We start from the raw sequence: 14,631 nt of genomic DNA on the forward strand, positions 1-14,631 counted from the left end.
GTGTATCTATTTTTGGCTGAGGTATAATAATTTCACCTCGGCCGTTTCTCAAATAGACAATACATGCGCAGAGCCCCTTGTTTAGAGATAGGTTGGTTGCGTGGTTAAAGTACAAAGGATGGATATATCGGATCGTAGATAGTCCGTCACTATCAGCCTGGTATTGAACAGAATTGCATTTTATATGCAATTATTAACGTTTTATTTCCATCTACTCACCAAACTCATAACCATTTCATTCCTAATCTGTCATGTTCTATTTGCCCTTGATTATTTACTAAAAGTAACTATTAACGAGCAATTAAAATCTATTTAAACGAGATATTTTTGAAAATGAAATTCACTTCTGGCCATGATTCATATTGCATTAAGAAAATAGCAACAAGTCTTCAGCTCAGTCCAACGCCACTTCACTCCAAATGGAATAATTGCTGTACCCGTTATATACTTGCCCCCAAGCGAGTGATGGACCAGCCAATCGCACAGCCGAGTGTAACATGAATACTGTAACAATGAAGTAAGGCGGGAATGACCAGGATCACGGGGCAGGCTGCATGAGAGAGGGCACTGCAGTTGTCTGATACAGGGATACCTTGTCTTTCAAGTTGCAATGGAAATTGTCGCCTTGGTGCAAGGACAGAGAGTTGTCTCCACAGATCTTAAAGCGGATTCCGCAAAAGCAGGCTGTCCCGGAGCCGCCCAGTCTGCAGATTTTTCTTCCTAATTGTAAACGTTGTCCTAATCTGACCTGTAGGGAGGAACTGCAGATGCTGGTTTACACCGAAGAGAGACACAAAAAGCTGGACTAAATCAGCGGGACAGGCAGCATCTCTGGAGGAAAGGAATTGGCGACGTTTCGGGTCGAGACCCTTCTTCAAACTGGGAGTCGGGGAAGAGGGAGACACAGAGGCACAGAGACACAGGGAGACAACATTGTTATCAGCTTCTCCTAGCTAACACTGATCTATACTACATTTTCCTTGAACCACATCACTTTTGTTGTCTCGTTTTCACACCTTAAAACTTCCTTATCTCTGTGTCTCCCTCTCTCCTGACACTCAGTCTGAAGAAGGGTCTAGTCCCATTCCTATCCAGAGATGCTGCCTGTCCCGCTGAGTTACTCCAGCATTATGTGTCTATCTTCCTCGTCTAATATTTTTCGCTGATAAATGTAGCCCTTGCTTTGTACCGGTTCTGGTATCTCCGTCAATATTTCAGTGTTTTTTCCTGGTGAACTGAATTCTATTCTATTAGTTTACTGAAGCGAATGGAACTTCTTTTAACTGCAATCACTGTCTAATCTACTGAACAGTTTTATAATTTTATCGATGTCTTATGCAATAAACTATTTCTGAGTACCAATTCATACTGTGAAAAAATATTTTATTGGGACAACAAATAAAATTCGAGCAATGTTGCAAATAATCCGGAATAAATAAAAAATGCACTTTTTTAAAACCAAAATGAAACAATAATAACCAGGTAATTATTAGGGCCGAATGGCCTACTCCTGCACCTAATTTCTATGTAATTCCACCTTGACAACCGACACGCTTAAATGTAGGCAGGTTTTCTTCATTTCCAGTCATCTTCAGGTGATTTTATTGTTCATGTACACCGTTTCCTGTTCAGCTAAAAATTAAATTGATTGTATAGCTATGAATTTATCATCCTCACATGTTGAGGAGATAAATAACTGTAACCATGCATACATTATATTGTTTGCGGTGTACCATGTTTACATTTTCGGTTGTGCTGCTGAAAGTAAGAATTTCATTGTTCTATCTGGGACATATGACAATAAAACACTATTGACTCTTGAACTAAGATTAGTTTGAAATGATTACCAATGGCAAGTGAATTCAGAATGATTCGTCTCACCAATTAGGTAAGTTAGCGCCGGCATCATTCCCTGTTTATGTGATTGTGGGAAGAAATGCCCCGTGCATTGGCCTTTTCTTTTATGGCAGTGAATTCTATGGCTATGTCATTAGTTACATACATTTCAACTAATTATAACCCATCCCTGTGAAAATGATCGGTGACAACCTGTTCGGGTCTGTAAACCGGTCCAATTGTATTTCCATATATGGAGAAGACAGCTGTTCAACAGACAACATTCTTGTTTTAAAAGCAAGTGTTGTGGGTGTGCTGTGCATCCTCCAGTGAGCGGGCGGCAAGGTAGGTTCTGACGGGTCCTCTCACTGTATTTGTAATTGAATGGATGTAATATACACATAAGAATAGTTACTGTCACCAAAAAACTACCTTATTGCGAAATACTCTTTATTTGTGGAGACAAATGAGACTGCAGGTGCTGGCATCTTGAACAAAACACAAAGTACTGGAGGAACTCAGCAAGTCAAGCAACATCTGGGGAGGGACTGGACAGCCGACATTTCGGGTCCGGATCCTTCTTCGTGTTTTTTTTTGTGTTTGAGCAGGCGATCCCCACCCTAAAAATGCCAAGGGGCTTTACAAAATATTTCACCAGACCCATTCATTCTCTCTTGGGGTGGGTCGCTTTACATGCCACCTAACCGCATAGCTAGTGCCCTTAGCGGTAGCACTGAGTAACATCATTGGGGCAGTGGACCAAATGACTCGCATTGTGGACCCATCTTATAAAACGTGGGCGGAGGTGGTTAGCTCTGTGGATGTTAGTCATACATCAGGCAATACACAATTACTGTGGTGAAAGATTATGGAGGATGGGGGTGACTTCTGTGGTGGAAGAGCACTAATTAGGGATCACATCAGATCTCTAAAGATTTAGATTACTTACTCCGCGTCGACAATTGCAACTTGAAAGACAAGGTAAATAACATGTATCAGACAACTAACTACAATATTCGCTCCCCCGCAGCCTGCCTTGTGACCCTGATTAGTGCTGCCTTACTTTATTGTTACTATATTCATGTTACATTCTGATGAGCGATTTAGCGGCATCAATTAAAGCACGAAATGAATGAATTTCCTTGGCTATAATTCACGTAAATGGTTAATGAAACTTACCCGCATCATGTTTGATTACAGCTTCTGGCAACTTTTCACTGCTTCCAGTTACTTGAACGAAACAAGGTAAATACTACACAATGGACCGCAGATGCTAGAATATTGAACACAACACAAAGTGCTGGAGTAACTCAGCGGGTCGGACAGCAGCTGTGGGGGGAATGAATAAGCAATGTTTCAGGTCGAGACGCTGTTTTAGACTGATTGTAAGGGGGATCGGGGGGGGGGGGGTGCGCGACTGAAGAAGAGTCTCGACCCGAAACGTCACCGATTCCTTCTCCCCAGAGATGCTGCCTGTCCCGCTGAATTACTCCAGTATTTGTATCTATCTTGGGGATGGGACAAAGCCTGGCTCGTGATGATAGGTACATACAGGTGAGAGGGTTGATTGCCAGATGGGTGGAGCAAGTGACAAAGGCTAGAGGTGAAGGGAAGGCAAAAGAGTGTCAGATAAGTAGAGCAAAGGAGGGGAGGATATGGGTGGGCGTGGACGGGGGAGTGGGGATGGGAGAAAGAGGGGGTGGATAATGGGTGAAATGGGAGCGCACTAGGATGAGGAGAGGAAAGGGAAGGGGGCTGTGTAATGCTGGAGAATTTAACGTTCATACCGTTGGGCTGTAAGATACCTATGCGCAATAGTAGGTTGTTCCTTGTGCTATTACACAGTTTTTGCATGAGATGTTCAAGTCTAATTATGTTTTAACATGTAAACTTTATAAACCCGTTGCAAAGCAGTGATTGATAACATTCCACGTAACAGACAATTACTATAAACTGCCACTTTTACACAAATAGTATTTTCTGAAACGTTTCGCTATAAAAGGTTTTGTTAGAATTGCTCAAATTATTTGTTTATGTGGAGTCCAACTGATCACTTAAAAGTATCCAAAAAATTGAATGGTTTTCCTATAAATATGCACATTTTTATAGAACAGCTGAAAATGCTGATGCTGCTAAATGACCTTTGTTAGGTTGGAGAAACATTCTTGCAGGCATCAGTTGTTGTGGACCATTACTCAAGTAACAAACCGTGTAATTGTAGCACTGACCTGATGTCTTCACATAACTCGACTGTGCAGCATGAGTCTTGATGCCGGGTGAAGGCAGGACATGTAGCCATCTAATCTCGCGGGCGTCGCAACGCTTTTGTGAAACATTATTTGGGGGTGTCTTGCGGTGGTGCGGTACTTTCTCGGACAATTGTTAACGACCGGTGAAACAAAGACTGCAGATGCTGGAATCTTAAGTAAAACAACCAATCTGCTGGAGAAACTCCGCGGGTCAGGTAGCATCCACGGAGGGAAATGGTTAGGCGAGGAAGGGTCTCGATTGTTTTTTTGATCATTTGTTATCAGCTATTTGATTGGGATCGCGAGTCTTTAATCACACTAAGACGATTTTTAGAATCGTTCCAAGAGCAGATTTCATTAAATCGACCTATTGTTTTGCCCTGAAGATAGACACAAAATCAGCGGGACTGGCAGCATCTCTAGATAGAAAGAATGGGCGACGTTTCGGGTCGAGAGCCTTCTTTAGGTTGTGAGTCAGGGGAGAGGGAGACACAGAGATATGGAAGGTTTGGGTGTGAAAACGAGAGATCAAAGGAGACGGCAATCATGGAAAATGTGGAATAGATGATTGTAGGCTAGAGAAGTGACAACAAGGCACAAAAAATATAATCAGGGGGACAGTCGAACTGGTCGGGGGGGGGGGGGGGGGGGGGGGGGGGGATTGAGAGACGAGTATAGAAATTGGGAGGTCATGTTGTAGTTGTATGACGTTGGTGAGACCGCATTTAGAATATTGTGTCTAGTTTTGGGCACCATGTTATAGGAAAGATGTTGAAAAGCTGGAAAGAGTACAGAGAAGATTCACGAGGATGTAGCCAGGACTAGAAGGTCTGAGCTATTGGGAGAGGTTGAGTAAGCTGGGGCTCTATTCCATGGAGAGCAGGAGGATGAGGGGTGACTTTATGGAGGTGCATAAAATCATGAGAAGAATAGATCGGGTAGATGCACAGGGTATCTTGCCCACAGTATGTGAATCGAGGACCAGAGGACATAGGTTTAAGATGAAAGGGGAAATATTTAATAGGAATCTGAAGGGATCTCTTGATGTTTTCAAGAGAGAGTTAGATATGCCGTATCTTCGGGCAGCACATTGCCTCAACTGATAGCCTAGACTAAAATTTGGAGCATACACACTGAATCACGTTTTCTCAAACTGGTAATGAGAATGTAGGCACAAATAATGTAATCATTTCAAAAACGCCATGAAATTATAATCGAAGGTGAAACGTTTCGCCTGGTTTAGAACATGTCGGTTTAGAATATCTCAAACCCAAGCCTGATTCATGACTACTGTTCTACTAAATTAAGATGTTACCCCTAGTAATTCAACTCCAGAGGCTTTACTGTGTTCCGGGATACCTCAAAAATGTAGTGTTAACCACGGGTTGAAAATCTTAAATAAAACTATAGATAGCGGAAGTCTGGAATATATATATATATATATACTGGAAACACCACAAGTTGAGGCAGCACAGGTTCGGGACCCACCATCGTGTCCGAATGCTTCTTTAGACTTCTTTAATCTGCCCCGAAATGTTATCTATCCATGTTCTCCAGGGATGCCGCCTGACCCGCTGAGTCAATCCACCAGATCTGTGTTAGTTTGCAGGATGACATCAGGTGGTTAGATCAAACACTACTTTACATTATTTCCCCTCGCACCGAGAACACTGGGCCTCCACTCGCTGGAGTTTGGAAGGATGAGGGGACCTCCTTGATAATTAGCAAATAGCGAAAGGCCTGGATAGAGAGGATGCGGAGAGGATGTTTCCACTAGTGAGAGAGTCTCGCCTAGCCTCAGAATTAAATAGAAAGGTGATGATGAGGAATCTCTTTAGTCAGAGGGTGGTGAATCTGTGGCCACAGATGGCTATGGAGGCCGTCAATGGATATATTAGAGGCGGAGATTGATAGGTACGGTGTCAGGTATTATGTGGAGAAGGCAGGAGAATGGGGTTAGGAGGGAAAGATAGACCAGTCATGATGGAATGGTAGAGTACAGTTGATGGTCCAAATGGCCTATTTCTGTTCCTATAAATTAAGAACTTATGAACAACGAAAGAAGGACAAACGTGAAAAATTTGTTATAGACACAAGACACTGTAAGAGCTGGAATCTTGAGCAAAGCAAAACAACGGGGGGGGGGGGGGGGGGGGGGGGGGGGGGGGGGGGGGGGGCAGACAACATCTTCCAGCCCCGAAACGTCGTCTGTTCATTTCCTTCCACTGATACCACCTGACCCGCGGAGTTCTTCCAGCAATTTTGATTTTTTTTTGGCAACATTTTTTATATTTCATTGATACCGGGAAAGCGTAATGCACCAAGTAAAGCCGTTGAGGGAACATTGCAAACATTGACAATCACGCTCTTTGGTTTCCACAGTAAGTTGTAACCATGAGTTCGGACGCGGAAATGGCTATTTTCGGCGAGGCCGCAATATTCCTGCGAAAACCGGAAAAAGAAAGAATTGAAGCCCAAAATCGACCCTTCGATGCTAAAACGGCGTGTTTCTGCGTCGACGTGAAGCACGAGTTCACTAAAGGCACCATTAAGAGCAAAGAACCCGGCAAAGTGGTTGTTGAAACACAAGAGAAACAGGCACGTGGTTACAGCAGTTCATTCTTGTTCGGATTTGGTGGGGTTGGGGGTCGGAATTCTTGTTCAAAACACTGAACGCTATGTTGGTTATCTTGCAGACTGTGACTCTTAAAGAGGACCAAGTCTTCCCAATGAATCCTCCAAAATTCGATAAAATCGAGGACATGGCTATGATGACTCATCTGAGTGAGCCGGCGGTGCTGTTTAACCTCAAAGAGCGTTATGCAGCCTGGATGATCTATGTGAGTCAAACTGGAAAAGTAAAATGTTAAAGGGAATGCCACACGTTTTGCATAATTCTGCAACCTTTTTCTTCTTTGCCTTTAGACCTACTCTGGGTTGTTCTGTGTCACCGTGAACCCCTACAAGTGGTTGCCCGTGTACAACACGGAAGTCGTGGCTGGATACAGGGGAAAGAAGCGTCAGGAAACTCCACCCCACATCTTCTCCATCTCCGACAGCGCTTATCAGTTCATGGCAACCGGTAACACGCCAACTCTGCTAAGAATTTGTGAAAAAAATAATTGGCAATAGATCAAAGATCGACACAGAATGCTGGAGTAACTCAGCGGGACAGGCAGCGTCTCTGGAGAGAAGGAATCGGTAACTTTTCGTGTCGAGACCCTTCTCTTCAGAGAAGCTGCCTGTCCCGCTGAGTTACTCCAGCATTCTGTGTCTATCTTCGGTATAAATTAACATCTGACGATTCTTCCTACACATGTCAATAGCTCAATTTCGCTAAGCTTGAATTAAAATCCCAGTTATATGTTACATGATCGCTAACATTCAGGTTTTCTTTTCACAGACCGTGAAAACCAGTCCATTCTCATCACGTAAGGTTTTTTGTTTGTCACATATATATATATATATATTTAATAGTTGCAAATAATTGTTAAACTATATAACGCTCCATGCCCCTTACTGCCTTCAGCGGAGAATCCGGTGCCGGGAAGACGGTGAACACCAAACGGGTCATCCAGTACTTTGCATCAATTGCAGCCGCTGGTGAGACGAAGAAGAAGGAACACAACGCCAGTTCGCTCAAGGTGCGGTCTGCGCTGGATAAATGCTTAAAACATCCCTCATAGAATTGCACAGAAACCTCAGATCGGAAATCTGTCCTTGTACCCAACGATGTTACCTTTAAGAATAAGGGGTAGGGCCATTGAGGACTGAGACGAGGAAAAACGTTTTCACCCAGAGAGTTGTGAATCTGTGGAATTCTCTGCCACAGAAGGCAGTGGAGGCCAATTCACTGGATGTTTTCAAGAGCGAGTTAGATTTAGCTCGTAGGGATTTGGGGGGAAAGCAGGAACGGGGTACCCCGTTCATTCTGATCATTCTGGATGATCAGCCATGATCATAATGAATGGCGGTGCAGGCTCGAAGGGCCGAATGGCCTACTCCTGCACCTATTTTCTATGTTGCTGTTGGCGCTTTACAGTGTTGACATTGGCACCATGTATAATTTCGTATTATCCATCAATCGAACCGAATTATGCATTTTTTTTAAATGTTAAGGTGGTACCTGCAATTGTATCAGATTTTGTTTTATTTTAAGTCTTCCCACCAACCTAAACCTCAAAAGGGGAATTTGGATATCTGCACCTCTCAGCCTTGAAGGTTCAAATTCCTCCCCACGTGACCTAAATACCCGGTAATTAGGAGTAAGAGACAATCTGCTGGAGCAACTAAACGGATTTCGATGCAGGATTTTGACCCAAAACGCCGTTCATTGCACCCCCCATCCCACAGATGGCCTGTTGAGTTCCTCCAGTTGCTCCAAATTACAGCATCTGCATCCTCTTCTATCTTCACCATAATCACTTTTGATCGGATGAAAGTCAAATGTGGTTTTGGTATTTCATACCAGTGGGGGTATTGTTGATATATTGTTTATCAGTCTCATTATTAACACCTGCCGATTGTATTTGTAGGGAACTCTGGAGGATCAAATTATCCAGGCAAACCCTCTACTGGAAGCTTTTGGTAATGCCAAGACTGTGAGAAATGACAACTCGTCTCGCTTTGTAAGTGTGTGGCAATGCAAATATATAATATTAAAATTATTCACATGGTGTCTAATAAACTATGAAAGTAACCAAACAACCAAACCACTCGATTGCTGAGACACCGTTCAGGAATTTGAACACCCATGAATGAAGGAGACTATATAGAGAGTGGTGGACTCTGCCTGGTCCATCACAGGTACTGACCTCCCCATCATCCAAGGGAGCTACAGGAGGCGCTGCCTCAAAAGGCAATCAATGTCATCAAAGATATCACACCACTACGCCATGCTCTCATTTCAGTTCTCCCCTTGGAAAGAAGGTACAGGAGCCTGAAAACCCATAACTACCAGGTTCAAGAATAGCTTCTTCCCAGCAACCATCTTGAACATTGGAGATCATTAACCTCAACAACCACAAACTGCTATGGACCATGTCTTTGGTTGCACTAGAGACTTTGTTTTTTGCACTATTATAACTACTTAGTATTACAATTAATAATTTACTGAATTAAAAAAATATATATCGGTGCGTATTGTTTTTACGGGCCTGTAAAGCGAGTGAGAATCCATTATTCCTTTGTTGGCACAAATGGCAATTAAACACTTGATTCTTGAACTGTAGCTGATTCATATTCTAACATTCTGATTTTAAGGGTAAATTCATTCGGATTCACTTTGGAACTACAGGGAAACTGTCCTCCGCTGATATTGAAACATGTAAGTATTCACTGGTTCAAAACATTTGAAATTCGTTTAGTAGAGAGAGCAGTATTCTCGCTAAGAATGCTGGAGTAGCTCAATGGGTCAGGCAGGATCCCTGGAGAACATGGATAGGTTACATTTAGGGTCGGGACCCTTTTTCAGACTGAAGAAGCGTCCTGACCCAAAACATCACCTCTCCATGTTCTCCAGGGATTCTCCTTGACCTGCTGAGTTACTCCAGTATTTTTTGTCTTTCCTTGGTAAACCAAGATCCGCAGTTCATAGTTTGTACAATATTCTCTTTAACCTTATATGTACATATTACAGATCTCTTGGAGAAGTCCAGGGTGACATTCCAGCTGAAATCAGAAAGAAGTTACCACATTTTCTATCAGATTACATGCAACAAAAAGCCTGAACTTATTGGTAATAAATCACAGCGTGAACATTTTTTAATTTATATGTTTTAAAATACGTTAGCATTTGAAATAATGCAATCTATATCTGTTATTTGATTTCAGAAATGTTACTCATTACCAACAATCCCTACGACTTTCATTTTGTTAGCCAAGGTGAGATTTCTGTGGCCAGTATTGATGATGGTGAGGAACTGATGGCTACTGATGTAAGTTTGATCACTATAATTGTGAATTAAATTCTCCACCACTTGCTAGCTTTGTTAACAAGTTATTAATAGCTCCCTTTGGTCTCCAGGAAGCCATCGACATTTTGGGCTTTACAGCTGATGAGAAAGTCGGCATTTATAAACTCACTGGTGCAGTAATGCACTATGGGAATCTAAAGTTCAAGCAGAAGCAACGAGAGGAACAAGCTGAGCCTGATGGCACAGAAGGTAATATTTAAATAAAATTAATTGTAATGGAAATAACACAAGAACCCTGTGATGGAAAATACTAGGAAATACTCAACATGTAAAACAGCATCCACAGAAAGAAAAACTGATTTACTATTTCTTGTCCATCAAAGGGAAGGATTGGACCTGAAACATTAGCTCTATTTTTCTTTCCAAAGATATGGCCTGATCTGCTGAGTGCTTCTAACGTTTTCATTTTTATTTTAAAATGAGTCCATATGTGAGCAATATTTATTCCACAAATTTTAGTCTTGATGTAGATTTCTTCATATTTACAAGTAGTATTTATTTGCCAGTATCGGCCTAGGTAAAAGATTTGGTCTATCTCTCTTGAAAACATCCAGTGAATTGGCCTCCACTGCCCTCTGTGGCAGAGATCTCCACAGATTCACATTTCCATTTTGCACTTTGCTGCCAATCCAATAATGTTTGCCATCAATAGTTTTTGTTTTTCACAATGTTAACCACACAGACAAGTTTCACATAATATCTTCCTAACTTTTTCGGTTGACACTTTTGGTGTCAGATTGAGTTGCAATTATTTAGTCAATATCTTTGTCATTATTAAGTCATCAGTACAACCACAGTATGAACTTCAGACAAAAAAAAATACTAGAAATACTCAGATGTCAGGCAGTATTTGTGAATAGACAAATAGAATTAACATTGAGTTTTAACATTAAATGCTTCTTTCTGCTCAATGTATGCCTAACATGTTGAGTGTCTTCCTGCAGCTTTAATATTTTAATTTTGTTGTACCATCTTATCTGCTTTCCAGTGCACCTGTACCTTGCCCATGAAACACATATTCTGTTCTGTGCTTTAGTATTCTACACAGTTCTGTGCTTTAGTATTCTATGATTTAAACATTTTTTTCTATTTAGTGGCTGACAAGACTGCTTACCTGATGGGTCTCAACTCTGCTGAGCTGCTGAAAGCTCTGTGTTATCCACGAGTAAAAGTTGGCAATGAATATGTGACAAAGGGCCAAACCGTGCAGCAGGTATTTATTCACTAATTCTAAAATGAGAATTCACCTGATTCTAAAGTGAGATTCTTTTGAAATGGTTAAGATTTAAATAAAACTGTTGACATGTATTCTCCATCTAACATATGTTTTACCTTAACAGGTGAACAATTCTGTTGGTGCCCTTGCAAAATCAGTCTATGAGAAAATGTTCTTGTGGATGGTGTTGCGTATCAATCAGCAGCTGGATACAAGACAACCCAGGCAATATTTTATTGGTGTGCTGGATATCGCTGGCTTTGAAATTTTTAATGTAAGGGATAGAACAGTTATCAGAATATCTAACATTCTATATCTATTTAACTGTTATCTTTTGTGAATTGGAGCTAAGACATACATTATTTTAAGTTTACTGTAAAGCATCCATTTTGTTATATATAAAATACTTTTCATTATGAATTATTATATCTGCATTTATAATAACATCTTCTAACATGCGCATGCTAAACTGTAAATAGATTCTTGTGTCACCTGGATCATTTCAGTATCTCCACTAATGGTTAGCCTAGCTATTTGGTGAATAAATGGTGCTAGCCAAGTTTAAGTGGCAACACCTTTGCTTCTGAAGAAGACGATTGTAGTATTAGTCCATGGAGTTGAGCAATAATGTAGTTTGACACTTAAGTGTAGAGTAATATCATTGGAGATGTTAAAATTCGATGGAATATTAAGTGCCAAATTGAATTGTTCATTCAAGTGGATGCAGTGGGACAGCCCCTTTATATGGGTAATTTCTACAATAGGAGTGCATTTGGAAAAAAAAGGCAGGTCTTATCTGTAATATATAACAGGTGGTTGGAGATTGTATTTGGTTTTAAATAAATGTAGTTAACATAATAGTTATTCAATAAAAAATATGTTCCCTTCTATGTTCAGTTCAACAGCTTGGAGCAGTTATGTATCAACTTCACAAATGAGAAACTGCAGCAGTTCTTCAACCACCACATGTTTGTTCTGGAACAAGAGGAGTACAAGAAGGAAGGAATTGAATGGGAATTCATTGACTTTGGTATGGATCTGGCTGCTTGCATTGAACTCATTGAGAAGGTAAGAAAGTCAAAGTGCTTTGTACTTGAGATGTAATGCTAATAATTACACAATATGGCTCAGGTTTTTCTGGGAGGTCTGCGTGGAACTGCCAATATTTCGCAGCACAATCGCTGGTAATTTTAAGTTTGTTCCAATCTCAGCAATCCCAAACTTGCTGTCCCAACTCAGTCAGCCATTTCCACTGAGCTTTGCCGACGCTCTATGACATCTACGTTAACACTTTCTCCCAGCACTGCCCATTAAGGGCCTGTCCCATTTAGGCGATTTTTTGAGCGACTACAGGCGACTGCCACAACATTTTCAACATGGCGACAGTGGCGACAATTTTTGCTGTTGTATATTGTCATATGCTAGCACAGCTTGTCGTAAGTGTTGTTGTAGGCTGTCGCCTGGTGTTGTAGGTGAATTCCATTAAAATTAGTCCCTGGCAGTCGCCTATAGAGTCGCCTAAGTGGGACAGGCCCATTATTACTCGTGGTGAACTATATTTTCTATAGTTTATAAGGAACTACAACACAGAAACAGTGCACCACATTGATTCTAGCCTGTTACCCATCTACGTTAATTACATTTGCCTGCATTGGGACTGTATCCTTCGATGCCTTGCCTATTTAAGTGTGTCCAATGCCTCTTCCACATTGTAAGTGTATCCGATTCCACCATCTCCTATGAAAGATACAGACACCTGAAAGATACATTTTATTCTGTGCTCTGTCCTGGGAAGAGGTTACCATGTAGACAGAGAAACCTATACAAGAATGTGCTCATAACTTCACTGAAGAATTGCAATGCTCCCAATTGACTCCAGGGAACTGTCGGCCCACAATGTCTCAAAGTGGAGATGGTGCATTTGGGATGATATTGTGCACCATGAGGCCATGCACTGAGAGTGACAGAACCCCTACGTGAGTGGTGGGTGGAGGGCACAATCTGACTCAGTAACCATCCACATGTCCAGTCATCTACCTCTTGTCCCATTTGTGGCAGAGACAGTGTTTCCCACATTAGCCTCGTCAGCTATCTCAGAACTGCACATAACCAGAGTAGAAGCAAGTCATCCTCAATTCTGAATAAGGAGAAGAAGTGAGTGCAAGTTATTCAAAAAGTTATAATTTATGTTATTTTTGGTAACTCTTAATTATATTTGTCCTTTGAAAACCTTGCATGTTTTCACATCAGGAAAAGGGACTTTTGTCCACTGCCAAAGGTTACTAAGGAGGTTGTCGGTAAGGCATGTACTGACTCACCCACCTCATTCCATTATGTTGGTCAAGGTCCACCAGCTGTTTAGGTTCTGTTGCTTGATCCTGGGATCTCCTGGTTAATCTCGGCCAATCTTCTTATGAGATCAATTCCAGAAGAGCAAATATGGTTGAGTGTGCATAAAGTAATATCATCTGGGCCATCTTGCTTGTAACTGTCTCACATGTTTGTAGTTTAATAAATGTTTAATTCAATGCATATCATTTTCAATTAACAGCCCATGGGGATCTTTTCAATCCTGGAAGAGGAGTGTATGTTCCCCAAGGCCACAGACATTACTTTTAAGAATAAACTGTACGATCAGCATATTGGAAAGACAAGCAATTTCCAGAAACCCAAGCCTGGCAAAGGGAAGGCTGAAGCTCACTTTGCTTTGATTCATTATGCTGGCACAGTAGATTATAATGTTAATGGATGGTTGGAAAAGAACAAAGATCCACTCAATGAAACAGTTATTACACTGTACCAAAAGGCTGCACTGAAACTCTTGCAAACACTTTACAGTTCTCATACTAAAGAAGGTATGATCTGATTAGCTCACAACCACTTGATTAATTTGAAGAATTTCTTGACAAATTGTTATTATTGTCCATCATTTTTCAATTACATATTTTTGAAAATGCCCTTTGCAGCTGAAAATAGTGGCAAGAAAGGAGGGAAAAAGAAGGGTTCGTCTTTCCAAACTGTATCTGCACTTTTTAGGGTAAGTTTACTTACATATCAAGACTGTGTTATCATTATGGATAAAATAATACACAAATTAAAGGGTTTTTGCTATGTTAACCAAAGAAATGGAAATTAAAATTTACTCTAAGAAACAATTTGAACATTCCTCAGTTTTGTATTATATATAATAATACAAATGAAACACAGATCAGAATAGATTCAGATTCAGATTCAATCTTTATTGTCATTGTGCAGTGTACAGTACAGAGACAACAAAATGCAATTAGCATCTCCCCAGAAGAGCGAACATAGAATAATGAGCAATAAATATATATACATACATACAGTAGTAGTA

The 14,631-nt window shown here is 41.0% G+C and overlaps 1 protein-coding gene across 1 annotated transcript in view; it reads left to right on the forward strand.

The window, feature by feature from the left end:
• The first annotated feature begins 2,159 nt into the window (after positions 1-2,159).
• LOC129708130 (myosin-4-like) overlaps positions 2,160-14,631 on the forward strand; it is a 28,332-nt gene continuing 15,860 nt past the window's right edge. The window contains exons 1-17 of the mRNA XM_055653707.1: positions 2,160-2,181; positions 3,037-3,081; positions 6,468-6,683; positions 6,782-6,925; positions 7,011-7,167; positions 7,489-7,516; positions 7,615-7,729; positions 8,621-8,713; positions 9,348-9,411; positions 9,724-9,822; positions 9,918-10,021; positions 10,111-10,249; positions 11,155-11,273; positions 11,401-11,550; positions 12,174-12,344; positions 13,828-14,131; positions 14,243-14,313. Of these exons, the coding sequence (XP_055509682.1) occupies positions 6,480-6,683; positions 6,782-6,925; positions 7,011-7,167; positions 7,489-7,516; positions 7,615-7,729; positions 8,621-8,713; positions 9,348-9,411; positions 9,724-9,822; positions 9,918-10,021; positions 10,111-10,249; positions 11,155-11,273; positions 11,401-11,550; positions 12,174-12,344; positions 13,828-14,131; positions 14,243-14,313 (1,962 nt within the window). The 5' untranslated portion in view covers positions 2,160-2,181; positions 3,037-3,081; positions 6,468-6,479. The remainder of the gene's footprint in view (positions 2,182-3,036; positions 3,082-6,467; positions 6,684-6,781; positions 6,926-7,010; positions 7,168-7,488; positions 7,517-7,614; positions 7,730-8,620; positions 8,714-9,347; positions 9,412-9,723; positions 9,823-9,917; positions 10,022-10,110; positions 10,250-11,154; positions 11,274-11,400; positions 11,551-12,173; positions 12,345-13,827; positions 14,132-14,242; positions 14,314-14,631) is intronic.

The sequence above is a fragment of the Leucoraja erinacea genome, chromosome 23 (assembly GCF_028641065.1).
Source record: "Leucoraja erinacea ecotype New England chromosome 23, Leri_hhj_1, whole genome shotgun sequence".
NCBI lineage: Eukaryota > Metazoa > Chordata > Chondrichthyes > Rajiformes > Rajidae > Leucoraja > Leucoraja erinaceus.